Genomic DNA, 27,406 nt, shown 5'->3' with positions numbered 1-27,406 from the left:
AGCCTGAATTTGACCACCATGATTAAGATAGTAATTAACAAACCATCGTAACTTAGAACGCAAAATTCTGTAGTTAAATGATTTTAAAATATTATCACAAACACATATCACTGTTAATAAAGGAAAAGGTAAAATTAAATCATAATTAAGAAAGTCAGGCTGGCCTGGCACCTACCACTAATTAAAGTTATCATATTTAATTTATTACTAGTAAAATAATGATTATTAATGGGAAGACGACGTTTTTACCAACCCATTAGCCTTGATTTGCTGACAGCATCTATAATCCCTAACCTAGTTAAATTACCTTTTCAAACACAAAAATAAAGTTTAATTAAACATTGCACGTGATGATCATCCCAAATCCTAAAATTAATTTGTCCTTTGGAACATTAATCTAATATTTAATTAACAACTTCAGTGCCTTCTTAACAGCCAACGATATGTTTTCAATTAGCCAATTATCACTAATTCTTGAAATGAAAGGAGTAATGTGCCATTTTACCTAACTGATGATTATTTTAGTCGAGATTAAAGTTGCATACATAGTGTATATTATTTGGTCCCATGAAAAATAAGTGGATTTTTGTACTTATTTTTTTGTGCTCGCTAAAAATATTTGTATATATATAATATTTAAATACTATGGGAGTTGGGGTGGGCGTCTAGGGAGTTGAGGTGGAGGGGATGGGGCTACGAGGTTTGTCAAGATGAGGTGTGTTGGAGCGTGGGGTTGGAGGACACAAGTAATCAAAGTTAAATGTCATTCATGGCCATGGAACACAGTCATTTTCCTCATTTAATAAGAAAAAAATATAGAAAATATTTTCTAATTTTTTAACCAATAAAACATAAAAATAATGAAAAATACTTTCCTTCCTAAAATCAACTTCTTATTTGTAAGGATCATAAACCTTGGAATGTGATTATCAAGAAAAATTCAAGGAATTGATTGAGCTAGCTAGACTAGCCAGTTTATACTATAATAATGATTATAAATTAAGTTCAAAATTATATATTTATAAATATTAAATGAAGTATATAGTAATATTAATTAATTATTGAGTTTATGTGAACTCAAAATGGGCCCTAGCCGATCCTTCCCTGCTTACACCTTAGCAAACCATAATATATAGCCCATGGACGAGCTCATTGTTTCCTGTAATTAATTTTCGAAAAGGTGAGGAGTTTAAAATTCAGACAATTTATTTTTAATCATAAACTTTTCACGTATCTTTTAAAATCTTGAGTTCTGAATATATGCCACAGAGACATTATGAATATCAATAAGATAAATGGGAGTGATCATGAGAATATTGGGTTTATGGTGAGTGATAGAATGAGTGAGCAAGCAATGAGGAAATATTCTTGTGGCCCTATATATATATATAATATAAATAAAATGTCAGCATGCAATATTAATGCTTTTTTTTTTTGTCATAGAATTGGGTACTTTGCCTACTTTCCGTTTTATCATACTAGTTTCTATGAAAAAAAAAACTAAGGATGTCAATCATTTCTACATTTGATGAATCCCTTTTCTCTGCGGACAAAATTTGATTAGAATAGTAAATAAATGTAATCATATTATTTATGTATAGTTATTTAACTTTATTCTTTCATATATGAATGTATATGTAGTTTGTAGTAAAAAATTAAATAATAAGTTTAGTTAGTTAAACACGCAAAATTTATTATATTTCAAATCTGCCTCTAGTGATAGTGGTGTTGTAAACTTGTACTAGTGCATTTCTAGCGAAGGAATAGTCAGTTTGTTTATCTATATGTTTATAGTATCTATATCTATATGATTGATTAATATGTACCTCTTTGAAACATGTGAGTCGGCAAATGAGTCTAGAATAGATTTTTTAATGGGTTCAATGTTATATATGAATCATTAGCTCCTTTTTCGAAGAATAGATTTTTGTGATTCAATTAATTTGATTCTCATTCTCTCATACAGGATTAGGACATCCAATACAATTCTTTCTAATCTTCTATCAATTATATATCTTATTCTGATTCTAAAATAAGTGGTACCATTTCTTTAGAATCAAGTCCGACAATTAAGTTGCCTAATCTAATGACATTGGTTACAACACGTAACAGGTGAATGACATAATTCAAGGAGTTAAAACTAATTAGAGAAATTTGAAAGTCAAATGTTAACGTAAATGATTACTATGATTACTATAAATTAAAATTAGTGGAGTACATATGAAAAAGTGAAAACATAAACATCAAGTAAAAAGGTTTGCTTTGTTTGTCTAATCAAGCATTTATATATGAGCGTGCTATTTGGACAAGAAATTGAAAGAGATATATCGATCGATACACATAATAAATTCCTAAAATGTATTTAGTGTTTTCAGTCTTTCTCTCCATGATTGTTATTCTTAAATATAAAAAGCTAATCTAACGTACATATATTAGCATGCTTATTATGAATATTGTGACATGTTATATTTCAACTTTCAACACAAAAATTATGAGAATATATGATGTGTGCCCTTGTCTGTCCACCTATTTGTAATTTTTTCTAATGTTGATGGGATTGCTTTCCCACTTTCTGCCTTATTGGTAGGATACCAAACGCTATGCTTCTCAAAAACTTAATGCTTTTGGCTGTTTCTTCATAATTATATCATTATACTTACGTGCTCATTTGGTTTAACTCATAGTCAATTTATACTACTCTATTACGATCTCCTCTCCTCACGAAATAGAGAAGAAAATATACGCCAATCACTCTTGTTGTGATAGCTAACGGCAACAAACTAAGGTTTGTACTGATCATAATGAAAAGAACTTACAAACTGATCAAAGATCAAAAGGAAAATAGAAAAGGGAGATTCCTGATATGACAAAAGAAAATGACATAACTCATAGTATAACCTTAATGAGATAATTCAAACTCTACCATTATATGTGAATAATGATTCGCAAATAATAACTACTAGCAAAAATCAAAAGGCTAACTCTTTAAACGAAACCTTGAGATATACGTGCAATATGCTAGGAAAATTTCGTTCCAATTTCCAATTAATTTCCTTTTTATTTTATTTAAATTTTCTGCCGTTTAATGTGACTGCCAACGTGGAAAATTCTTGCTTATTGGAATTTAATAACCTCGTACTTGTTGATTTCCTTTATGTCCTTCAAAAAATATCGACTAATGCAAGTGTGCAATTATGGTGTAAAGTTGGTCTACTAATTGGGGTTTTGGTCTATATTTGCTGCTATATATATTATGTACCTTTCTTTTCGTGTTAAATATATTTCTGGTATTTGAGATAAATATTTAAATTGTGAGTATGTCCCAAAAATATAAAAGTAGGGAGCTTACCACGTGAGCTAACATGATGACTCAACCCTTAAGATTGCAACCTTGCATTAAGTGTCTACTACAACTTTTTTTTTTACTTCAATCACGAAAACGTGAGAATGGGACCTACTAGCTATTTGCCAAGTTGCTCATAAATTATTCTTATTGAAGTCCAGATTATGTATTATAACTCTCTCCGACACTTATTTTGAAAAGAAGATAGATGTTTTCTGCTTTAAACGTATTTTTGTTAACTAGGTAACTAGCATAACTTAATACTATACGTTAAACGTTAAAATTTTTGACAGATAATAATTCATTGCATAATTTTTTTATGATTATAAATTACTGTAATGTATAAATCATTACTAATTAATATCACTTGACAATCAATCTTCATTATCATAATTAGGAGTATTAACATAATTTGAGTTATGGTGAGATGGTTTTAATCTCATAAATGGCTCCAAAATAAGTGAATTTAAATTTTATCGATTTTAATATAAGTATCGAACATCAAATTAAAAAAAAAAAATGGAGAGGTGAAGTGCATCAGTGCAAGATTTTTGTAAAAAAGAATGTAAGGTGATGGCTAGAAAACAAATGCTAACTGATTAAAAGGAGTGGTGCTATATGATGGCTGCCATGCATTATATACATGGAATTATTACGAACGAATTATGGTCGAATGAACTACGGAAAGTGAATTTAGGCACGCACTTGTATGCACCATATTTCTTTTTCATTTTTTTGTCTTTTAAGAAATAAAAAATAAAAAAATATCCCCAAGTGAGAAATTATTATCTATAAATTATCAATAAAATTTATAGCTAATTTTATATTTTTTGCCTGTATTTTAGAGCATAGAAATGGCAACGACGTATGCCTTGTCCTTATCGCATTGGTTCCATCAGAAATTTCAGAATGGGAGATTTCATAAGCAAACAAATTAAAACTTGTGGAATTGAACAAAGTGTAACGCTAATATTTGAGATCCATTCATTTTTAATTAAAATTCAATCAAAAGAGCCAACTTCCTCAAGTTTTAAAAAAATGTTCATTTATGTTATCCATTAAAAATTTATCTCTTCTATATCATTTTTTATGATAAAAGGCTCATTTATGATTTATGCAATAATCTTTTTTTATATGTCGTTGATTATGATCCAACCACCTCCCTAATTAAATTATTTTTCAAAAGAGAAAAGATTCAAACATGTCATCGAATTTTGATAAAAGGCTCATTTATGTCATATGTTAATAATTTGTAACATGTATATCATTTCGGTTAACAAATAGTAATAATAACATGAATAGACCTTTTTCCCAAATAAAAATGATTAATGAACCAAACTATTAACATATAAGAGTAGTACTATAATGAACCTTTTTTTCAAAGTTCAATGATATATTCAATTTTTTCTCTTAATTATAATTAAATTTCAATACAAATATCGAATACAAAAATCAAAAGAACAAAGAGATAATAGTGAAAGAAATTAAAGGACTTTTTCCTTCCATGTCTCCCACCATCTTTTGTTGGGTCGGCCTTTCCCTAGACAAACCTTTGTGGGTTTGTCCTGTCGATATGTACCAAATTAAATGTTTTTTTTATATATAAATAATATTGCGTGCATGCGTGTTTTTGTTTTCTACCTTCTTTTTTTATTTATTTTAAGTCTTTGATTCCCATCGAACACTCTTTTTGAAAAATATGCTCTTAATAAAAAGAAGAAGAAAAAAAAGATTAAAAATATCCTTCTTCCTTGTGGTTCATTTTGCAGCCTTTTTTTCTCTTCTGGGATTCTTTAAAGTTCCTTGTACTCTTGCTTCTTGACTCTTTTCACCAATTAATATAGAGTTTTAAAAAAGAAAAGTGCTTGCACGTGAGGAGTCAATTAAATATTGCAAGTAATAATTCGATTTTATATCCAAATACATAGTGTGTTTTTTATACAATTATTATTTATTTATTTAAATATTTCCTTAAGATAACAATATACCTCATGAGAGGACCTTATCATTTGATCAAATTTCAAAATCATTGATCATTATTTGGTAACCATTTGGCAAATGCATTTGTCCCGTTAAATATTATTTAGGTTTGAGGTGTGTTAAAGATGTTGTTCTTGAAATACTTCTTTCACTTAGTGTATAATATAATCTAACGTATTTATAAGAATTCTAAAAACTAGCGTGTGCAATTATACAAATAGTAAAAATAACAACTACAAGTACAATTCTTTATAAAGTGAAAAATGACTTCTTCATAATAATGATAGACAGTTTTCAGATGTACACTAGTTTTTTCCTAACAAATTCTAGGGTAAAAACCATATGATATTTGCATATGATAATAATATATATAATCCAATTATAAGAAAATTGAAATAGTGTAATTGAGATATTTCGTATAGAAAAGATGTAATTTAACATAAAATGTACTAGTTATAACAGGTGCAGCTCTCAGCCCTTTTTCCATTATGTTGTTATTGAAACATCGAGTGTAAATAAATATTTTCACGTAATATACATAATATTTGCCAACTGCATGTATATCATAAATCACAGCTTCAGCTTTCACTCCTCAGTCTTTAGAAATGGATTTGTGCCTGTAATAGCCCAATGGCCCAGTAAGCTCCGATCTTGGGCCTGATTAACAGCTATTGGGCTACTTTGCCCCTTCCTGAGTCCTGTGCTTACAAATAGGTATAACACCAGCTTGTTGGGCCAATTTTTCCTCTTTAGTCTCCTTTACAAACTCCGACTTGTAGGCCCATTGTTATTTTTTACGGAAAAGGGTCAAAATTGCCCCTGAACTATGCGAAATAGACCACTTATACCCTCCATTACATTTTGGGATCAAAAATACCCCCACAATTATCCCAGGAGACCACAAATACCCTCAAGAGTTAACATCCCAATTTTTTAGTGATGTGGCAAGCCACAGGGGACTAATCCCTCCACCTAAGCATTGCCAACTAAGATTCACTACAAAAAAACTTGACTTTTATGGACATTTTTTATCCCAAAATATAATGAAGGGTATAAATAGTCTATTTCATATAGTTTGGGGCCAATTTTGACCTTTTTCCGTATTTTTTATACGAAAAATTATTCCAAGAGCATTTATATGTAATCTAGTAAAATAGTATGTGGTAGAGAGTGAGGGCTTGGGGATGGCATGGGTTGGGTTGTGAACTAAAACGAACTGAAACAGAGTTAACACAAAATCTCCATTAACAAGGAGCTAAGATAGAAGAAGAGAAACTCTCATTGTTTGAGTTCAAAGACTAACTTTTACAATGCTGAAAAGTACTATTTATAGAATCTAACTTCTAATCAAACTAACTAACTAACTTGAAGAATTAGTTGTAACAAACAATATAAAAGGTCTATACTACCCTTGAGCATCTTGGTGAAATAACTAACTCCTTAACTACCTTACACTCATATCTCATCACTCCCCTTCAAGTTAGGTGGGGCAAAAAATATTTAAGACACCTAACTTGGATAAGAGATATTCGTGTTGATACTTTGATAGCCCTTTTGTCAATACATCTGCAGGCTGCTCTTGTGTAGGAAGGTAGTTAACTTTGATCAAACCTTGTTGTAATCTTTCCCTTATAAAATGACAATCGATTTCAATATGTTTTGTCCTCTCATGATATACCGGATTTGCAGCAATCTGTATGGCAGCTTTACTATCACTATACACTTGAACTGGTAGCTGCACGTCAACTTCTATTTCTCTAAGTAATCCAAGTAACCAAATTAACTCTGACACAGTGGAGGCAAGACTCCTATATTCAGCTTCAGCTGAGCTCTTGGAAACTATAGTCTGCTTCTTTGCCTTCCATGACACCAAAGAGTTCCCTACCTTAACCACATATCCTGTTACTGATCTTCTGGTAAGTGGACAAGATGCCCAATCTGCATCACAAAATGCAGTGACTACTTCATCAGAAGAGCTAGGAAACAATAACCCCTGCCCAGGCTGTTTTTTCAAATATCTCACTACTCTTAAGGCTGCATCCATGTGAGATTTCTTTGGCTGTTGTAGGAACTGACTTAGGTTCTGTGTGCTGAAAGACAAGTCTGGTCTTGTCATGTTCAGATACAACAGTTTTCCAATTAATCTTTGATACATTGTCTGATCTACTAGAGGATCTTCAGGAGCTCCATGACTTTTCTCATGTTCATCATATAGTTTTGAGGTTAGTTTAACATTAACATCAATAGGAGTACCTGCAGGCTTAGCTGCTGACATCCCAACCTCAGCTATAAGTTCCAAAGCATACTTTCTTTGATGCATCAATATCCCTTCTGCTGACCTAGTGAACTCAATGCCCAGAAAATATTTCAATTCACCTAAGTCCTTCATTTTAAAAGCCTGCTGCAATTCCAGTTTTGTCTTCTCTATTAACTTCAAGCTGCTGCCAGTAATCATCATATCATCCACATATACTAACACCACAACAATGCCTGCTTCTGATTTATTGACAAATAAGGAATGATCATATTGACTTTGTTTGAAGTTAAGAGTAGTAAGAGCTTCAGTCAGCTTATGGTTCCACTGCCTTGGAGCCTGTTTGAGCCCATATAATGACTTTGTTAGTCTGCATACTTTCTCTCCTTGACTAACAAAGCCTTGAGGGCTCTAAATATAACATCTCTGCTAACAAAGAATGATTTAGCAGTAAGATCAAATAAAACATAACCTTTTTGTGTCTCAGAATACCCCATATGAACTGCAGACTTAGATCTGGGCATCATTTTGTCATGTTCAACTAGATTTTTGGAAAGACACAGACATCCAATAGTTCTCAAGTGTGTCAATCTAGGTTTACTTCCATATAATCTTTCATAGGGACTTTGATAATTCAGAACACTACTAGGAACTCTATTAATGAGATATGCTGCAGCTAGAACACAATGCCCCCAATACTTCAATGGAATTTTACCCTGAAACCTCAATGCCCTTGTCACTTCTAGTAAGTGTCTATGTTTCCTCTCAGCTACCCCATTTTGCTGAGGGGTATAAGAACAAGACCTTTGATGAATAATACCCAACTCTTGAAACATTGTAGTACAAACTGAGTTTACAAACTCAGTACCATTGTCAGATCTGATCACCTTGACTTGTGTAGCAAATTGATTCTTAACATACTGCAAAAAAATCTTTAATGCTACACATACATCAAACTTGTGTTTAAGTAAGAAGAGCCAAGTCATTCTGGAAAAATCATCAACAATGGTAAGAAAGTACTTATTGCCATCAAATGTAGCTGTATTGTATGGACCCCAAAGATCAACATGAATCAAATCAAAGCTAGTACAACTTTTGATACTACTAGATGGAAAAGGAAGTCGAGTCTGTTTTGCATAGGGACATACTAAACATTTGGAAACTTTACACATACTATTGATATTCAAATCAAACATCTTAGCTAGTACTACAGATGAAACATGTCCAAGCCTTTGATGCCACAATTCCATATCAGATGGGACTTGTGCTACTGTCAATGCAGTATTCTTTTCATCACCTCCAGAACTTTGTGTATACAGACACCCTGCTTCTTTACCAACCACTCTCACCTTCCCATTGTAAAGCTCCTGAAGAACACAGAAGTTAGGGAAGAATGTAACTGAACAATCAAGTTCCTTTGTTAACTTACTCACAGACATCAAGTTATACTTGAATTCAGGTAAGTAAAATACATTTGAGATAACACTCCTGTCTGTTAAGGCACAAGAACCAACATGAGTAACCTGAGTAGTACCCCCATTAGGCAGATGTACAATTTTAGGAATCTGTAATTTTGACACAGAACCTTTTATAAACATGTCCATCTGAGAAACCATATGGTTTGTTGCACCAGAGTCTACAATCCATACTGCATTAGTCTCAGAAACAAACAAGGATTTACCTGCAGTGTGAGCAGCAAAAGTAGTATTGCTCTCAGATGTTGCAGGGCCTTGGTTTTGTGTGAGACCTCTAAGAATATGGTCATATTGTTCCTTTGTGAATGTACAACCCTTCAGTAATCGTTTCACATCTATTTCTGCTTGACTTGCTGCTTTAGAAATGCTATTACCATCCACTCTTCCATGCTCACTTTGTGCAGTAGCAGACTTCAGATCCCATCCTGCTTCATGCACATTAGTATTCAAGCCATAAGAAAAATGAGCCTGACCTGAACCAGGATTGTTGTAGCCTGAAGGAACACCACCTTGAACCTTCCTTTTGGACTTGAAATCAGGAGGATACCCCACAATTTTGTAGCAAAATTCTTTACTATGACCCTTACATTTACAGAAATCACAAATGAGAAGAGAGTTCCTTTTAAATCTCTGATTCACTCCTGAAGTAGAACCAGCAGCAGATGATTTAGAGTACATGGCCATAGGATCCATACTCTCAGAACTCAGCCCCATATTGCTAATGTGTGAAATCACAGCCTTTTGACTCTCATCCCCTACTACCATAGCATAAGCATGATTGACAGTTGGTAAGGGATTCATCATTAAAATTTGACTTCTAGCCTGATGATATGACTCATTAAGCCCCATTAAAAACTGATACAATTTCTGTCTGCTCAAGTGGTTTACAAACTCCTTCGACTTAGCACAATTACATCCAGGAGAAGGAACTACAGCCTCAAACTCATCCCACAAGGTCTTGAGTCTGGTGTAATACACAGAAACAGAAGCAGTCCCCTGTTGTAGTGATACAATGTCTTTATGAAGACTATAGGTTCTCGAACCATCTACCCTGTCAAATCTTTCTTTTAAATCACTCCAAACATGAGAAGCATTTGTAGCAAAAGCAATTCCACTCAGTAAACTCTTCGACACTGAGTTCATTAACCAGGACAGTACTACAGCATTCACTCTCTCCCATTGTCCCCACAATTCTTCACTAAACATCTCTTTACTACAGGTTCCATCAATTAACCCCAGTTTATTGCGTCCTAACAATGCTAGTGTAATCGATCTATTCCATAGAGAGTAGTTCTCAATTCCAAGTAATTGAAACGAAATAAGATTTACTCCACTTAAATCTGTAGGACTAAGAAAAAGAGGATGATTGTAGTCAATACCTTGGCCAATTACAGAATTAGGTATCGACATTGATACACCTGTGTTTTCTCCATTGTTGCCTGGAATTGAGTCTGCAGATGTTCTTCCATTCGTCATCCTGATTCACTACTGATCAACAATTGTTTGCGGAAGCTAAGCACTCACCAATTATCTACAAATTTCACCCAAAACTTTGTGTAAAACCTATAGATCGACTGATGAACTGATGGATCTGTGAATCTGTAACTTGATTCTATAATCCTCGATCGAAATTGCCTATCACAGTAATCACTGTGTGTAGCTTTGATACCATGAACTAAAACGAACTGAAACAGAGTTAACACAAAATCTCCATTAACAAGGAGCTAAGATAGAAGAAGAGAAACTCTCATTGTTTGAGTTCAAAGACTAACTTTTACAATGCTGAAAAGTACTATTTATAGAATCTAACTTCTAATCAAACTAACTAACTAACTTGAAGAATTAGTTGTAACAAACAATATAAAAGGTCTATACTACCCTTGAGCATCTTGGTGAAATAACTAACTCCTTAACTACCTTACACTCATATCTCATCAGGTTGGTTAAGGGGTGGGATTGGAAGCATTTGGTGATTGGGGATGATGAGACAATGTACATGAAATATCATTTATGAAATTAGCCTTCCGTAGGAATATCAACTTTCTTATTTTTTAAGAAAGTTTTTTTTCCGTAGAAAATGTTTTTGACAACATTTTTCATCACAACTTTAAGATTGTCATCTTATCATAATCATTCGTGTTATTCAAATACACTTTTTTTTATGTAATTAATAATATAAGGTACACAAAATAATTTATTTTACAAATATATATTTAACATAATTATAATACATACATACAAAACACGTTCAATTAGCTACTAGTATATAGAAAATTATAGTAACAATTTCTGTATGATATAAATGAACTTTTATGCATACATATTAATTTTTAAACATTTGAAAAAAAATTTGTAACTATCAACATGGCTTTTTGATGGAGTAATAAACTGCTCCAGCACACCCCAAAAATGATTTGCGATTCAAATTTAATAATAGACGACTTAAATTTAGTAGGAGTTATGCAACCTCGAATGAAAAAAAATAAAAAAAATTAGTACTTGTGATTATATCATCATATCCACCTTCCCCTTCACGGCTTCAGCAGCCACCCCTAATTCACGTCTCTCCGATTCTCTCTTTCTTTCTTTCTGTAATATCAACGAATACATAGTCGCCTGTTTTCCCATTCTCAATGCCATTTCGTTTCTATTGCATTTCTTCACAAAAAAAAAAAACTATTTCACGTCTAACTGATTGATGCATCAGAAAGGTAGAAACAATAACCGTAGATCCAGGAGCTTCTCTAGATCTCGTCTTGCCATTGAGGGTTTTTAGCAATTTATTTCTCTACCATATACTAATTCCCAATCCACATTGTCTTCTTCAACCATTCCAAATCATCACATCAGATTCCTCTATCATCAACCAACCATGGCTGCTGCTTCGGGTATGTTAGACTGTCAGTCATCTCTTATCTTACGTATTTTGTTTGAATTGGACGGTTTTGATTGTGAAATCATGTGGTGTGTAGGACAAGAGCGTGAGGTTCAAAAGAGTTATTGGATTGAACACACTGCGGAACTCACTGTCGAGGCCATGATGCTCGACTCTAAAGCAGCGGATCTCGACAAAGAAGAGAGACCTGAGGTATATGATTCATTCTATGATCTATTGATGTCCATATTAGCTTAATCTCGCTTGGATATATAAATTAGTTAGAAGATCGTATTGATTAAGAATTACTCACTATTGTGCAAGTCATTTTCATTGATATTCCATTTTGGAGTATAGCCTTTTCTTTTGCCAAAAGCAAAAAACGTAGCACAGTGCTTAAATTTGTTTCCAAGTGTTATTAGTATCAAGGTCCTACGACATATCCGTTAATATGGAATTACTGTTTGATAACCAAATACTTGTTTACTTACGGAGTTAAAATCCACACACATCTGATTCAGATTTAAAATGGTTCCATCCCACTTCAATAAGATTCAGACACAAGGGATTCTAGTTGGTGAAGACTGATAGGAAAAAAACACCAGCTCTTTTTAAGGATTTACTACAATATAGAATAATCACGGACAGTAATCTCATCGGTCCCTAGTGACTGATGGAGCTGGGACTGACAATATATACTAAATAATTAAATATTTACTATAATTGCCCCTTTAGTTATCTTCAACTCGTAATTTTCTGGGCATTTCCCAGGCGTTGTTCTATGTATATATTGTCTTTGTTGAATGCTAATGTGAAGCTGTATTGCTGATCCAGCGTTCGGTATGTAAATTAATTGGTTGTGAAATTCAGTAACTAGGGTTGAGATTCTAGTGTATGGGAGTTTTGGTCATTATTTAGACTGATGCACTACAGCCTCTCCTCTTTGGAGGTCCAAACTCCTTGTGTTCATTGAATCTGTTTCCTGCTTTGAGAAGAAATTAGCACCTTCTTGTTCTTAATTTTGTTGCAGAACCACACGTTCTAACTGGTTTGTTTTGTGAGTTGGCATGATTACATGTAAGACAATTTACCTATCTCCCCATAATTTGAAACTTTTGGATGGTCATATAGGTGCTCTCCCTGCTTCCGCCGTATGAAGGGAAAACTGTGTTGGAACTGGGTGCTGGTATTGGCCGATTCACTGGTGAATTAGCCAATAAAGCTGGACAGCTTATAGCATTGGACTTTATTGAAGGCGCAATTAAGAAGGTTTTCAGTTGTTTTACCCTTCAGATATTTGCATTTTCTGTCTCCATCCAACATGTGCTGTCAATAAGGAGGTTACTAGGATTAAGAAGAAAAGAAAAGAACTAGTTTAGAAGATTCATTTGTCATTTCTTCATAATTGATAAGTAATGATAAACTCATAGAATATGTTTGTGCATATCCTTATCTTTTAATGTGCTTCCTTGCAGAATGAAAACATAAATGGGTACCATAAGAATGTCAAGTTCATGTGTGCTGATGTGACTTCTCCGAATTTGAATTTTTCACCGGAATCGGTGGACTTGATATTTTCTAACTGGCTACTGATGTATCTTTCTGATGAAGAGGTAAATTCTCTCTTTTATTTGCCTCATCTTCCACATAGAAAAATCACTGTAGTTACATCTATATTCTATACAAAGAACGAATCGCCAGTTAAATGTGTCAAATTTGGATATAGATGTATGCAAGACTGGCTATGAGACAGTTACTATATTAGCTAATATTCATCATGTTGGTTGGTTACTTTTGAGTATTTAAAGCATTTTCCTTTAAAAATCTATTTTAGTGGTGGTGTGGAGAGATCACGGTTAGGCAAAGCTTAAAATATACAGGCAAATAGTTAAGCTATGTTACACATACATGTTTAAACTAATTTGATTTTTCACTTAGTGACACACTAAGATCCTCAACAAAATGAAGCATTTTCTTTGCAAGAACATGATTTACAGCAGCATTGTTGAAAATAAAAACTTAATGCTATATGTATTTAACCTTTATTTCCTCAATGGCTTTAGGTTGAAAACATTGCTTTCAGCCCTATATGGCAATCTATAATTTGAGCACCTCTTCGACAACTGTAATTTGAATGATATGCTGAGTACTAAATATCAGCTTTTAATATTGTTTTTCATATGATTTACTTACCTGTAGCTATCAGCGTCCATTATGGGTGTTAGCTTACTGGTGTAACAACTGTTAGAAATATTTCTCACTCTTTATAGCTTGCTGCCAAAATGTCTATATATGAGATCTTCCTCACTCACCATACCTTTGCCTGATTTGAATTGCTGTACTTTTTTGTGACTTAAACATTTGAATTTGTTTCTACCCTTGCTGCAGGTTAAGGCTCTTGTTGAGAGAATGGTTAAATGGTTGAAAGTCGGTGGTCACATATTTTTCAGAGAGTCATGCTTCCATCAATCAGGAGACCACAAGCGAAAGAACAACCCAACCCACTATCGAGACCCTAGCTTTTATACAAAGGTCTTAACTTTGCTTTCAACTGTTTTCTTGTCCCACATTATGTTATGAGAGCTGCATTTTAAAAGAAAATTTATTATATCCTTGGAATTCAATTCAACACAGTGCTGAAGTATGTTACTGTGCTTACCAACTATTTGTCTTCATGTAGTAATTTTTTCACACTTCTGTGTGTATATTCCTGTCCTTTTTTCTTTGCCGTTAAGTGGTTCTCTTTGGTAAACCCTCGATAAGGCATTTTCTTTTCTCTGGAGTTTGATTATGTTTTTCTTAAGTGATCGCCGCTCTGTCATAAAGTGCTCTGAAACTCTACCATACCAAAAAGATGAAGTGCTTTGAAACTTTATTGTGCACTCTAAATTACCACTCTTTCTATAAGATAATATAACCAAAAAACCTTACTTTACACAATGGAAGTATGAATAGTTTGAAGCGATGCATTTGTCAGTTGTCACTTTGGGAATAACTTGAGTTGATGCGTCAATCAGTTGTCACCGGACATAGCTGGTCCCCATTCTCAATTGTTACTAAGAAAGTATAGTAAGAGCTGAAAAATAACTGTCAAACACAGGTTTTCAGAGAATGTCACGTAGCTGGTGATGGAAAATCATTTGAACTTTCTCTTGCTGGTTGCAAGTGCATCGGAGCTTATGTGAAGAACAAAAAGAATCAAAATCAGGTAGAATTATGCTTACCTCATCAACCCTTTAGTTAGTTTGATATTAACCTGGCTATCTAATCACTGTTTTGTTGCTGCTTGCACCTTGCAGATTTGCTGGACATGGCAGAAGGTTGCTTCTAAGGATGACATGGAATTTCAGCGTTTCTTGGATACTGTTCAGTACAAGTGTAGTGGCATACTACGATATGAACGAGTCTTTGGACAAGGTTTTGTTAGCACAGGAGGACTTGGTATGCCTCTCAGATTGCATGTTGTCTTGTTTACTGTAGAGGGATTGTAAATACGTGTTTGACAATCTTGGGACTACCATAGGGAGATAATACAACTTTTTCATTCATCATACTAGAGACTAGATCTATGTCTAGAAACCAATCATGCATTTGGCATGAGACAAAAACTTGTTTCCATAGATGCCTTTGCGATTTAACTTAAATGGGAGAACCCAATCAACCTTTGAGTGTCCAGTGGTTCCATGAATGTCAACCCCTTGGAATTTATTGGTTCTCCAATAATGTCCTTAGACCTTAGACCTTAAGCCCTTACCTTATTAAAAAAATGGCCCTTAGACTCTCAAGGTTATGCTTGCTAAGTTTCTTTTGTTTCACTGTAATTGTGGTGAGGACTTATGCAGAGTGTGCACTTGGTACTGTGGAGATATCTGCTTGCAAGTGTGTCTTCTCGCTTGATGCAATGTTATTTTGTTCTTTTTCAATCATTTAGTTTCTGAGCAGTACTTGTTATTGAGCAGAAACTACAAAAGAATTTGTAGCCATGTTGGATCTTCAGCCTGGCCAAAAAGTCCTTGATGTTGGCTGTGGCATTGGAGGAGGTAACTTCTACATGGCTGAAAAGTACGATGTTCACGTTGTTGGCATTGACCTGTCTATCAACATGATATCTTTTGCTCTTGAGCGTGCTATTGGTCTCAAGTGTGCTGTTGAATTTGAGGTTGCTGATTGCACCAAGAAAACATATCCTGATTGTACATTTGATGTCATATACAGTCGGGATACTATCCTTCACATCCAGGTAATTCACCTGAGCTTCTAAATCTTTTCTTTATTCTACTTCTTTTCATTCCACTTGGTTCTTTCTTCAATTGCTATACCACGTACTTAATTGCAATTTCTGTGGTAAAAGTTGTCCTTTCTGTATGTATTCTTCTGCAGTCAACGTTGGCACAGTGTCATGTCATCTCATCTTCTTGGTCATCTTACAACTCCTCTGAAAGCAATTTATTTTGCTCATTTTGTTTTTATCTTTCGTGATGGAAGGGCTTTGCACCACCCAAATTATCCCTCACTTTTTTCCTTTAACCGTTCACTGTTGAAGTCAATATCTTTATAATGTGTTGTTTCATGGTTTATTTATTTGTTGTTTCAACGGTGTGATGTCAGGACAAACCCGCACTGTTCAGATCTTTCTACAAGTGGCTGAGACCAGGAGGCAAAGTTCTTATAAGTGATTACTGCAAAAGAGCTGGACCAGCATCAAAAGAATTCGAAGGTTATATTAAGCAAAGGGGGTATGATTTACATGATGTTGAAGCATATGGGCAGGTATGTACTCATTCCATGTAGCAGGTCCTCTCCTCTTTTTTGCCTCGTGTTTATTGTTTGACTGCTTCTTTGAATTTTACTTGTGCCGACCATATAGATGCTCAGAGATGCGGGTTTTCATGAAGTTGTGGCCGAGGATCGTACTGAACAGGTATGTAATGTACAGATCTTGTCTTAAACTGATCTGCAAGGCTAGCAATATATTGATACAGACCTAGTTTCTGCACTTGCATTGCAGTTCATTGAGGTTCTGCAAAAGGAGTTAGATACTGTGGAGAAGGAAAAAGAGTCCTTTATCCATGAGTTCTCTGAAGTGAGTGCTTCATTATATGATACACTTTGTAATTTGTATGTTTTAATTTTTCTCATCTTTTGTGGATTGATTTTCTTCTTTTTCTTATTTTAAAATATTACAGCAAGACTATAATGAAATAGTTGGAGGTTGGAAGGCTAAGTTAATCAGGAGTTCATCTGGCGAGCAGAGGTGGGGCTTGTTCATTGCCAAGAAGAAATGATTTATCCAAACGTGTGGTGGATCCATTTCCATTTATGTTCCAGAGTATGAACATTTCTTCCAGTTCTATGTAATAATTGTTTTACCTGCGATTTAGGGATAAAAAAATATTACTAGTATACTGCTTCCCTCATCTTGGAAGAATTTGTTCTTCATTTGCTATCATTCTGCCTCAGATTTTGATGCATGTCGCATCCTTAATGAGTTTCATATTTCGTGATATGTTGTGCATTTGTTCTGTCACACCATATTTAACTAGTGTAGTGTGAGTTAGGAATTGTCGGCTTTCTGTATGCGTGCCTGCTGATCATTCAACTAATAATTATTATCTTACAAAACCACTGAAATTCATGTTAGTTTAAAGTTTTTGATAGTGTTGCAAGCCTCCCCTTCCTTTAACATTAAGAAAGAGAGGATGGAGAAGTAATTATCATGTGACATGATCCAATTCATCTAGAAGGAAATTTTTGCAGCTCACTATTAGTTTTGAATTAACATCATGCGAGTGAGATTCATGACACACAAACTTAAGAAGTGTCTTCAACATATATTAGGTAAATTTTGCAATTAAATTCTACTGACTAGAGTAGAATCCTTTTAGTATAAAGTCAGGACAAGAATACAATACGTTGTGTTCTTGCCACTGACACCTTTTAAATGAACAAAAGTAGTAAACAGGATAAGAGGTTCACAGTATCAGAAATGCATAAACACAGTACAAATATAGTAGAGAAATATAAATTTAATGCAGTTTCAGGTTCACTGCAGCACGTAACATACGTAATAGCAGATTGGTCGAACACCTTTAATCTTCTCCAGTTTCATCTTCATAATCACTGTTTTCTTCAGCTGTGGCATCTTGATACTGTTGATACTCCGCCACAAGATCATTCATATTACTCTCTGCTTCAGTAAATTCCATTTCATCCATCCCTTCTCCAGTGTACCAATGCAAAAATGCCTTTCTCCTAAACATTGCAGTGAACTGCTCACTTACTCTCCTAAACATTTCTTGAATTGAAGTTGAATTTCCAATAAAAGTTGAAGACATCGAAAGCCCTCTAGGTGGTATGTCACAAACACTGGATTTAACATTGTTCGGAATCCATTCCACAAAATACGAAGAGTTCTTGTTCTGCACATTCATCATTTGCTCATCAACTTCTTTTGTGCTCATTTTGCCTCTAAACAATGCTGAGGCTGTGAGGTAACGACCATGTCTTGGATCAGCAGCACACATCATGTTCTTGGAATCCCACATTTGTTGTGTCAGTTCAGGGACTGTAAGTGCTCGATATTGCTGAGATCCTCTTGATGTTAGAGGCGCGAATCCAACCATAAAAAAATGAAGCCTTGGGAAAGGGATTAAGTTCACAGCTAGTTTTCGAAGATCAGAATTCAGCTGGCCAGGGAATCGCAGGCAACATGTCACACCACTCATTGTTGCTGAAATCAGATGATTCAGGTCTCCAACTGATCACAACAATAAAACAGATGAATTATAACAAACTTTTTTCTTCCGTAACAGTAAAGTCACAATATCTTTTTCATATTAAAATAACGGAACTTTAGACACTATAACCATAAAGAAAGGCAACTCGACCCAGTAGAAGTCACCTTGACGGATAGACTTTGTCGTAAAAGTAAAGTTACTTAATTGTGACAAAAAATAGTTTTGTGACTTTACTGTTATAGTGGATTAAATTCAATGACCAGAGATTAATCATGCTGATAAAAGTATTAGTAAGTGTTTTGGTTGTTCTTACAACTTGGTGTGGAGAGTTTGAGAGTCCTGAAGCAGATGTCATAGAGAGCTTCATTATCAAGAACCATACACTCATCAGCATTTTCAACCAGTTGATGGACTGAAAGTGTAGCATTGTAAGGCTCAACCACTGTGTCTGAAACTTTTGGTGATGGGAAAACAGAGAAGGTAAGCATCATTCTGTCTGGATATTCTTCTCTGATCTTTGATATCAACAGTGTTCCCATTCCTGATCCTGTCCCTCCTCCAAGTGAGTGACACACCTGAAATCCTGTATTCATATTTTCGCGTTTATCATAAAAATAACATATTCCCTCTATGAAACAAGTTGTTGTTTTTCTAAGAGAAAAAGTTCAAATTTACTCTTCTACTATCTTGATTTTACTTTCCATACTATTTCGTATGGAAAGTACTAGTATGGGTTATACGAGTCAAAATAAATTTTATTATTAACCTTGTAAGCAATCGGAGTTTTCAGCTTCTTTTCGAACAACATCAAGAACAGAGTCAATAAGTTCAGCACCCTCAGTATAATGTCCTTTAGCCCAATTATTTCCAGCACCAGATTGTCCGAAAACATAGTTATCAGGGCGAAAAATTTGTCCGAAAGGACCTGATTTGATGCTGTCCATAGTACCAGGTTCAAGGTCCATGAGAACTGCCCGTGGCACGTAACGTCCATTTCCAGTTTCATTGTAATAAACATTAACTCTTTCAAGCTGCAATTCTGAATCTCCACAGTATTTTCCAGTTGGATCAATCCCGTGTTCGTCACATACAACTTCCCAGAATTTTGATCCTATTTGATTCCCACATTGTCCTGCTTGAATATGAAGAATCTCACGCATTTTCAAAGTTTCTTTTTTCTTTTTATTTTACACTAATATTGAGGATGTTATATAAGGTAAGGTATATATATACATATACAAATAATGATTTGTTTGATCCAACGGTTAAGAAGTGTCCGTCCTGTTGAAATATAACAATGGATATTTTGTGGGTGGCCTCTCATGATCAAAGTTTGCCATTTGTGCCTCTTTCTCTTGAGATGTGCCGTCCTTTCCTAATATATATATATATATAAAATTTGGTATTAGAATTTATGTGTTTTAGTTTGACTGAATATATAGTTTAAGAAATATGAAAAGACTTTGTAATGTTTTAAAACTATGCTAAAACAAATGACTTTTTAAATCAAAGATACCTCTGTAGACACATAGTTTGATTAATCAAAATTCACACCAAATTAAATGTTCCCTGCAAATTGAAAATCTTTAGTTAAAAATAGAAGGATTCTATCTTATTTCTATGATAATGAAAGTTTAATTTATTAGTGGTGCTTTAATAATTATGTCAATATATAAGTAAGTAGGTATGCCGCTTCACTCTTTTATTATTTATTTAGACCGACTCTTAAACTCTTTTCTTGGAACTGTTTTAGGTAATAATTATGCCCAATGAATGAACAAGTTGATCCACGAAGGTAATACTGCAATACCAGAACAAGTTATATAACATTTAAAATTTAAGGAAATTAAGCAAATGACTATTTTTAAATCACAGATTAAAAATAGTTATTTGTTGCTACCAAGGATGGACACGGAAAATTATGATATTTATACATGATTAAAATTACTTTTAATGTATATATATAGTAGATGTTGACCCCTCTTTGATTTCTTCATATGTTGATCTTTTCATATTTTAATCCTCGTTAGTGAAAAATCATGACTTCGTTACTATATCGTAACAAAATATTCATCCTTATGAGTTGGGCTATCGATTTAACTGACCATCGGGCTCGATGTCATTGAAGGGACAATTTTCCTGGGCCTTAGGTTTTCCTTTTGGGCCTAGAAATATTTAGGCCCAAATGAAAGAACAGTGCAATCTGCCACTAACTGCCTGATATAGTTGAATTTGGGCCTTAGGCATTCGGTACATTGGACTGGACCACACTTTCATGAGGGTCCATTAAGCTGTTAGGTGGCCCAAATTACTGCTTGTTACACCAAGCTCTTAATAGTGTTAAGTAAAGACCGGTCATCTAATCTTGAGTTGAGAAGATTCAAAATTTATATATATACCTGTAAAAGCAAAAAATAAATAAATTATCTTTCTTATATACAATGTAATTTTTTGCAGTAGAATTTGGATGAACACCCTCACGCCCCGTAGATCTGCCTTTGGCTCATAGATGTCAGGGAATTAGTTTTGCAAATATTTCATCGAGACATTTTGAGGAAATAAATTGAGATAAAGTAATATTGATCAATTCTACATCTTCTCTTAGCATTCAACTAAACCAATGTACGTACCAAGACGACTCCATATTGGTAAAGGGGCATTACATATCGTTTGTTTATTACTTCATCTGTTTCATTTTATATGACTTACTTTCTTTTTTAGTCTATCGAAAAACAAAATGACACATTTCTATATTAAGTAACAGTTTAACTTTAAAATGTCCATTTTATCCTTGATGAAATGATTTACAGTCACACAAATTTCCATCATTCATTTTAGACCACAAGTTTTAAAAGTCTTCCTTCCTTTCTTAAACTCCATATCGAGTCAAACTACATCATATAAAATGGGACGGAGGAAGTATTATTTTTCCGTCAATTTTCATATATAGTAAGAGTGTTACAAATAAGGTGAGTAATAGTATGCGATAATATATACGTAGAGTCTAAAAAGGATAATATGTACGTGATTTTACCATTATCTCGTGAAAAAAATAAAATAGAAGGGTGGGGTGGGGTGGGGTTGAATGGACCAGTAGGAATGAGGGTGTGCAGTGGTCTATCGTTTTCATATTATGTGGTGGTGGCATTCTTTCATTTAACATTCTTACAGCTATATATTAGCTAGGGTTTTGTAGAGAGAGAAAGTGAGACAAAATGAGTACTCACATGATGATCTCATGATATATAAGGACCCCCAAATTCAGTAGAGAGAGAAAGAAAGAAAGACAAGACGTGATCACTTATTTAAACTACAATAGAGAAACTTCTGCATCCTTTTGCCTGCCTTATTTATGCCTTTGACAGTTGCCCCCTTTGTATTGTCCCTCTCCCAATCAGTTTTGTATCTTTCCTCCATTTATTATTTAATTCACCAACATCAGTCGTTTTATATGAGGTATAGCATTACCGTAAAATGCAAGACTATTTTATCCTACATTTTTCAGATATTAGACAGTCATGAGATTATTAATCCCATCATTTATACTTTTATGATGTGATAACTTATTACATAAACCTAGTGAAATAGATTATAATTTTCTTTTATATATTGATAGTGTACACGATAAGGCCGGTGGTGGAGTGGGAGAATTATGATCTTTCCACTCGTCCCTTGACTAATTAAGAGACTTGGGGTTTGAGCCTAGAGTATAGGGAAACAAAAATAATACACAAACGTGTATTTAAATTAGTTGAAGTTCGAATACAGACATCAAAAACTTACTTAGCTTGAAACCCACTAAAAATTGCATTGTTGATGTAATGAATGAATTTTCAAGTAGGCCCAAAAAAATTTGCAATATATAGGTTAAATAATTAGTATAATTGTCAGGTTTGACTCAACCCAGGACGAATGTTGACTTCAAATTACGTGTTCAATAGAACTCAGTAGCTAGCTTTTGATTCAAACCCTAATAATATTGCATGTTATGAAATTTACTTAGAGAATGTACAAAAAGTAAATTTAGTACAATGTTGTTGTGCTTAAGTGAACATGAAATTTAGGGTTGTAGAAAGTACCTAGGAAAATGAACAATCCGCGTGGCTAAGGAAATTATTTATAGAAAAAACTTAGGATTAGCACAAATATATTCAAACAAAGCAAAAGAAGATATTATGATACAATAGAATAAAAAATATTACTATGTAAAAACTATATAGTAATATGATTTGTGGACAAAAAAGATTTGGAAGTCACTTTTTGAAGAAAAGATAGAGCACTTTTTTATCCAAGTCAAGGTAAAAAGTTAAGAGTAAGAATAAGCCAAAAAGTACAATTTGGCATGGACAAGATTCTCCTGCAACACTCTTTTTATTTGTTAGTTTATATTTTTGCAGTTTGTAAATGTATATCTTCTGTAACAGCTTCCATATAGACAGATTTGTGTCCTTTGCCTGAAATATGATTAGCATGAACATACATAGATATATGATGAGTCAAAGTCTTCTATACAATTTATTTAGTACCAAAAAAAGTTATCAGAGAAAAAAGAATCAAATCTCTATAAGTTTACGAAACTGATTGCATCTTTCAAACCTAATTCAGTTACTATTCATACATTTTACATCTTTGAAATAAGCTTTCGTTTAAACATACATTTTGAAATTCATTTTTTACAAAAAAAAAAAAATTGAAATAAATATTTGGCTGTAGATTTTATTTAATTTTTGGGAGATTTTGAAAACGTTTTAGAGAATATAAATGGTAGCTAACATCAAGTTAAAAGACACGATTATTTGTTATGATGCGTTTTTCCCAATACTATAATTACAAGTTTACAACTACATTATGAAATATAAAATTCAAAGATTATTCATTTGTTGATTAGTGATCTTATCCTAAAATAGTGTTGATCATTCAACATTAATTTTATCTTCTTTTAATTATAACTAGTATGGGAAAAATCATGCGGTACAAGGACCCAATATTTATTCATAATTTTTATTCTAAAGAAAAATTATATATATTTATATGGTAAATTGTAAATCATCTCATCAAGTGTAAAATTATAACCTGATAAATATTATTAATATTGGTAAATTTTAAATTGTATTAATTCATTGATTTAAAAAAAAAATTCAACAATAAATTATATGCATTTGCGTAGTATTAAAATATTTAATTATTTTTTTCTCAAAAACCTATAGTGAGGGGGCTCATTGGGATATCCATAACTGAATATTTTTCTTCATCGATCGTGTTTTTTTATTATTAGAAGTTGCAAATTAAAAATTTACACTAATATCAACAAAACATTCAAAGTAATAAAACTATAATTAAAAGAAATGAATTTTAAAATTAAAAATACAACTAATTAAAAGGGATCCCAAAATTACAAAGAAACTATACACTAATTAATTAATTTATTAAAAACTTTCCTTCTTCAAAAAAAGAGTTGTGTCTGAAGTACACACATCGACAACAACGTACCTGCTTCACCTCAACAAAATTTTTCCCTTATGGAGGTTGGTTATGATACTGAAATAAAAGGTTAAAAATCTCTGATTAAAAAGCATATAGGACTCCTCATATTTAAGTAACCAATGAATTTGAAAGTAATCAAGTATATGTATTCTTATTGTTTGACTAATTGTTAAAACTTATTTCACAGATCATTTGCTTCTCTACAAATTCATTGAAAATGTTGAGCAACATGAATAATTATCATGGTTATGAGTTTCATCCCACGTTAATTAATAGGGTACAAAATTACATTGATGTATGAAAATACAAAAGACGTTTATTGGGAGTATTATATCCAATTAAGCCCAAATACTGCTTTTTATTGAAGCAAATTTAGATTAATCGAATAAAAATTATTTTGGTACAAATCGATCGGAACCCACCGACTTGACTTGTACAAGTTCATGCCGTACAAAGACAACTACTGGCGAGGTGGTAATTATAATTGGGCTTGCTCCCTCTTGACTAGTCTCTCTCACCTAATATTTTATCTGTGTTAAAAAAAAAAAATATACCTAGTTTATGATTATTTCATTAACTAAAATTTGTTTATGCATTACCTAAAATTCCAAGCTAAATTTTTCACTTAATATAAAGGTCGTATGCAATTTGCAATTAGGATATAACTCAGTTGGCGAACTGTCTATAGACTCTATACCTCCACCTCCAAAAAAAACAAAGTCGCACACATATACTTACTTGTAGATCATAGTCCTCCCTTAATTAGGCCTTACTTTACCCCAACTAGGTGAATAGCATCATCCTCGCGCAACAAATTGCATTAACAATTCCCTTCTATTAATTATCTTCTTATTATTTTTTTGTTGCATATTGAGATATGTTCGGTGTTCTATATACTTCATCATGTCGATCAATAAATCCTTCCTATGGCCAAAAGATAACTATTGAAAGTGTTGGTAGTCAACTCAAAAAATTATATGATGTTGCAATTAATTCATCAGGCTGGGGCAAACTCTCTCTCAGAAATGTTTATCATGAAGGCGAGTTTTGCTAATGCATCCATGAACTTCTTTATTTATTTTCTTGCATACAAGAAAGAGGAAATGCACGTGTGAGACTTTTTAAATGAAATTTTATCTTTTGTTAAAATTTAGACTCTCATCAAAATTATCAAGTACACAATGAACTAGAGATAAAACAGATTACCACTGCCCATATTCATATCCCACCAACCCACAAAAAGGAATAAAAAAAAGAAGAAGAGGAAATTAAAACAGTAGTACTGATGTTATGCTGATCAACTCAAATAATTGAAAAAGAGTACATATGCATAGTATATATGAAAGCATGGTATTGTGTAAAATACATGATGGTACAAAGAGTTCATAAGCTACAAACACACTCACAAAACCACACTACGTAGTACTATATTATCCGTCATGCCTCATCGATTCTAATAATGTATGGTCCACGTATGTAGAAAAAGTCAAAAAAGTTATTTTACCAAACATGAAAATCAAAAAAAGAAAAGAAAAAAAGTAAGCAATAATTCAGTGTAGGCAATAAAATCCAGAGTGTTGTCTCCTTTAATTTCCAAGGAAATTCACGAATTGTCTTAGACAACAAAAAGGTACTAATCACTGCTGCCAAACAAGAAATATAAATACAACCAAAGAAAATAGGACCACAATCAAAGATGTGGTGCGATTGATGAAGTTACTCCTCCATTAGTTAATCAGAGATCTCGAATTTGATTTTTAGGTATAAAAAAATTCTTAGTAGAAAACTCTTTCTCTAATGAGTTCCTACGTGATGCGAATCCAAATTAGTTAGACTCCAATGTAAGCATCGGATATGAGGGAACCCCAACAAAAAATAGGACTTTAAAAACAAAAACCCTTGCCTGGAACAAACCTTACAGGCTTTAAATTTTGCCTTTTTTCTTTCTCTTCATTGTTATCAGTTTGAGTTTAATTCAAAAGTTATCCCTCTCATTCATTCTGATTGTATAATTGATAGTAATTCTTTTTGTTAAAGTGTACATGTAATTGCCCTTCTGATTTCTTTTTAATAGTACTGTGAATCTGCATGTACGTGTCAACTTCTTCTTAATTAACTGTTATTTCTAACTTTGTCTAGAAAGCAACTACACCTATTTATTGGAAAACATGGCGCTACCTCTTAAAAGGTACGTGGAAAGTAGAAATTGTAATTGAGAAAATTGAACTCGTATTTAACTCGACTTCAAAAGTTAACTTATGGTGTAAGAAACAACAATTTATAATTATATATCTATAATCTACTCTTCCACCTCGTTTAAATTAAGTCATCGATCATATCATGTAAAAGTTTAAGCCGTTAAAAAGTACACATTTTTTTACATGTTAGCATGGACTAACATCCCTTCTATAAAGTGAATTGCATAATTTTTGAGCTAATATTCGGTAGATTATTAAAGAATAAGGTGTGTCTAGTAATTTTATCATTTTAAGAAAACGAAAGTTTAGCCAACTCAACAAAGCTATCTTAAGTACGACTAGGGTCTTCAAAAATCATATAAGGATATTGTAGTATACGTTCATATTAATAATAATTTATACTGACCTAATTAACTTGAGATAAATGTGCTAATTGGTCTCCCAGATCCCACCCCCCAATTAAGTTAAGAAAAGACTCGTTCACATATTCACATTTCTTAATAAACTGAAGCATAAAGTAAAGTGTTTCTTTATAATTAATCAGTAGATGTAGACACAACATATCCTATTCTATATATGTCAACTTGAGAGGACTGTAAAATTATTACTATTAATGTCCGAATCATGACTTCAAAATCCTAATCTCTCATCCATATTTTAATTTTCAACATATTTGAGTTGTCAGACTCAAGATCAACAGAGAGATTAAATTTATAAGAGTACGTAAAGTAATTTTTTGGCTAAACAAGAGAAATATAAGAAGTTCCAAGATCTTGTCCTGATCCAATGTGTGATCTTTATGATCACCCACCTCTCACATCCGGACTGAATCGTGCATAATCATAAGCTGGGAATATATAGAGACTGCACCGTCCAGGGGGCTCCACATCAAACCCAATGATTCTGACTTTGATATCATGTAAAATTTCGTATTTGAATTTAAATCACACCATGCTATATTTCAAAGAGGGAGGATTCCCAAGCCTAAGGAGTCCGGAGATCTTGTCCTTGTCCAATGCCAGTAAAAATATTTGACGGATGCAACAACATGGTCCAAATG

At 33.2% G+C, this 27,406-nt stretch overlaps 2 protein-coding genes across 2 annotated transcripts; one reads left to right on the top strand and one right to left on the bottom strand.

Annotated features, from left to right (window-relative positions):
- The first annotated feature begins 11,597 nt into the window (after nucleotides 1-11,597).
- On the top strand, nucleotides 11,598-17,383 carry LOC125860231 (phosphoethanolamine N-methyltransferase-like). The gene is made up of 12 exons (XM_049540155.1): nucleotides 11,598-11,940; nucleotides 12,025-12,140; nucleotides 13,059-13,196; nucleotides 13,403-13,540; nucleotides 14,316-14,459; nucleotides 15,028-15,135; nucleotides 15,227-15,368; nucleotides 15,887-16,167; nucleotides 16,536-16,697; nucleotides 16,795-16,848; nucleotides 16,936-17,010; nucleotides 17,114-17,383. The coding sequence occupies exons 1-12, from the start codon at nucleotides 11,925-11,927 to the stop codon at nucleotides 17,210-17,212; spliced, it is 1,473 nt and encodes a 490-aa protein (XP_049396112.1). The 5' UTR covers nucleotides 11,598-11,924; the 3' UTR covers nucleotides 17,213-17,383.
- A 523-nt stretch (nucleotides 17,384-17,906) lies between these two features.
- Nucleotides 17,907-19,850, bottom strand: LOC125860802 (tubulin beta chain-like). Its single transcript, XM_049540824.1, has 3 exons — nucleotides 19,431-19,850; nucleotides 18,978-19,247; nucleotides 17,907-18,684 (listed from the first exon to the last, which is right to left on the bottom strand). The coding sequence occupies exons 1-3, from the start codon at nucleotides 19,822-19,824 to the stop codon at nucleotides 18,017-18,019; spliced, it is 1,332 nt and encodes a 443-aa protein (XP_049396781.1). The 5' UTR covers nucleotides 19,825-19,850; the 3' UTR covers nucleotides 17,907-18,016.
- Between the last annotated feature and the right edge of the window lie 7,556 nt (nucleotides 19,851-27,406).

The sequence above is a fragment of the Solanum stenotomum genome, chromosome 3, assembly GCF_019186545.1.
Source record: "Solanum stenotomum isolate F172 chromosome 3, ASM1918654v1, whole genome shotgun sequence".
In the NCBI taxonomy this organism is placed as follows: Eukaryota; Viridiplantae; Streptophyta; class Magnoliopsida; order Solanales; family Solanaceae; genus Solanum; species Solanum stenotomum.
The sequence above is the reverse complement of the archived record's forward strand: the minus strand, read 5'-3'. Positions and strand labels throughout refer to the sequence as shown.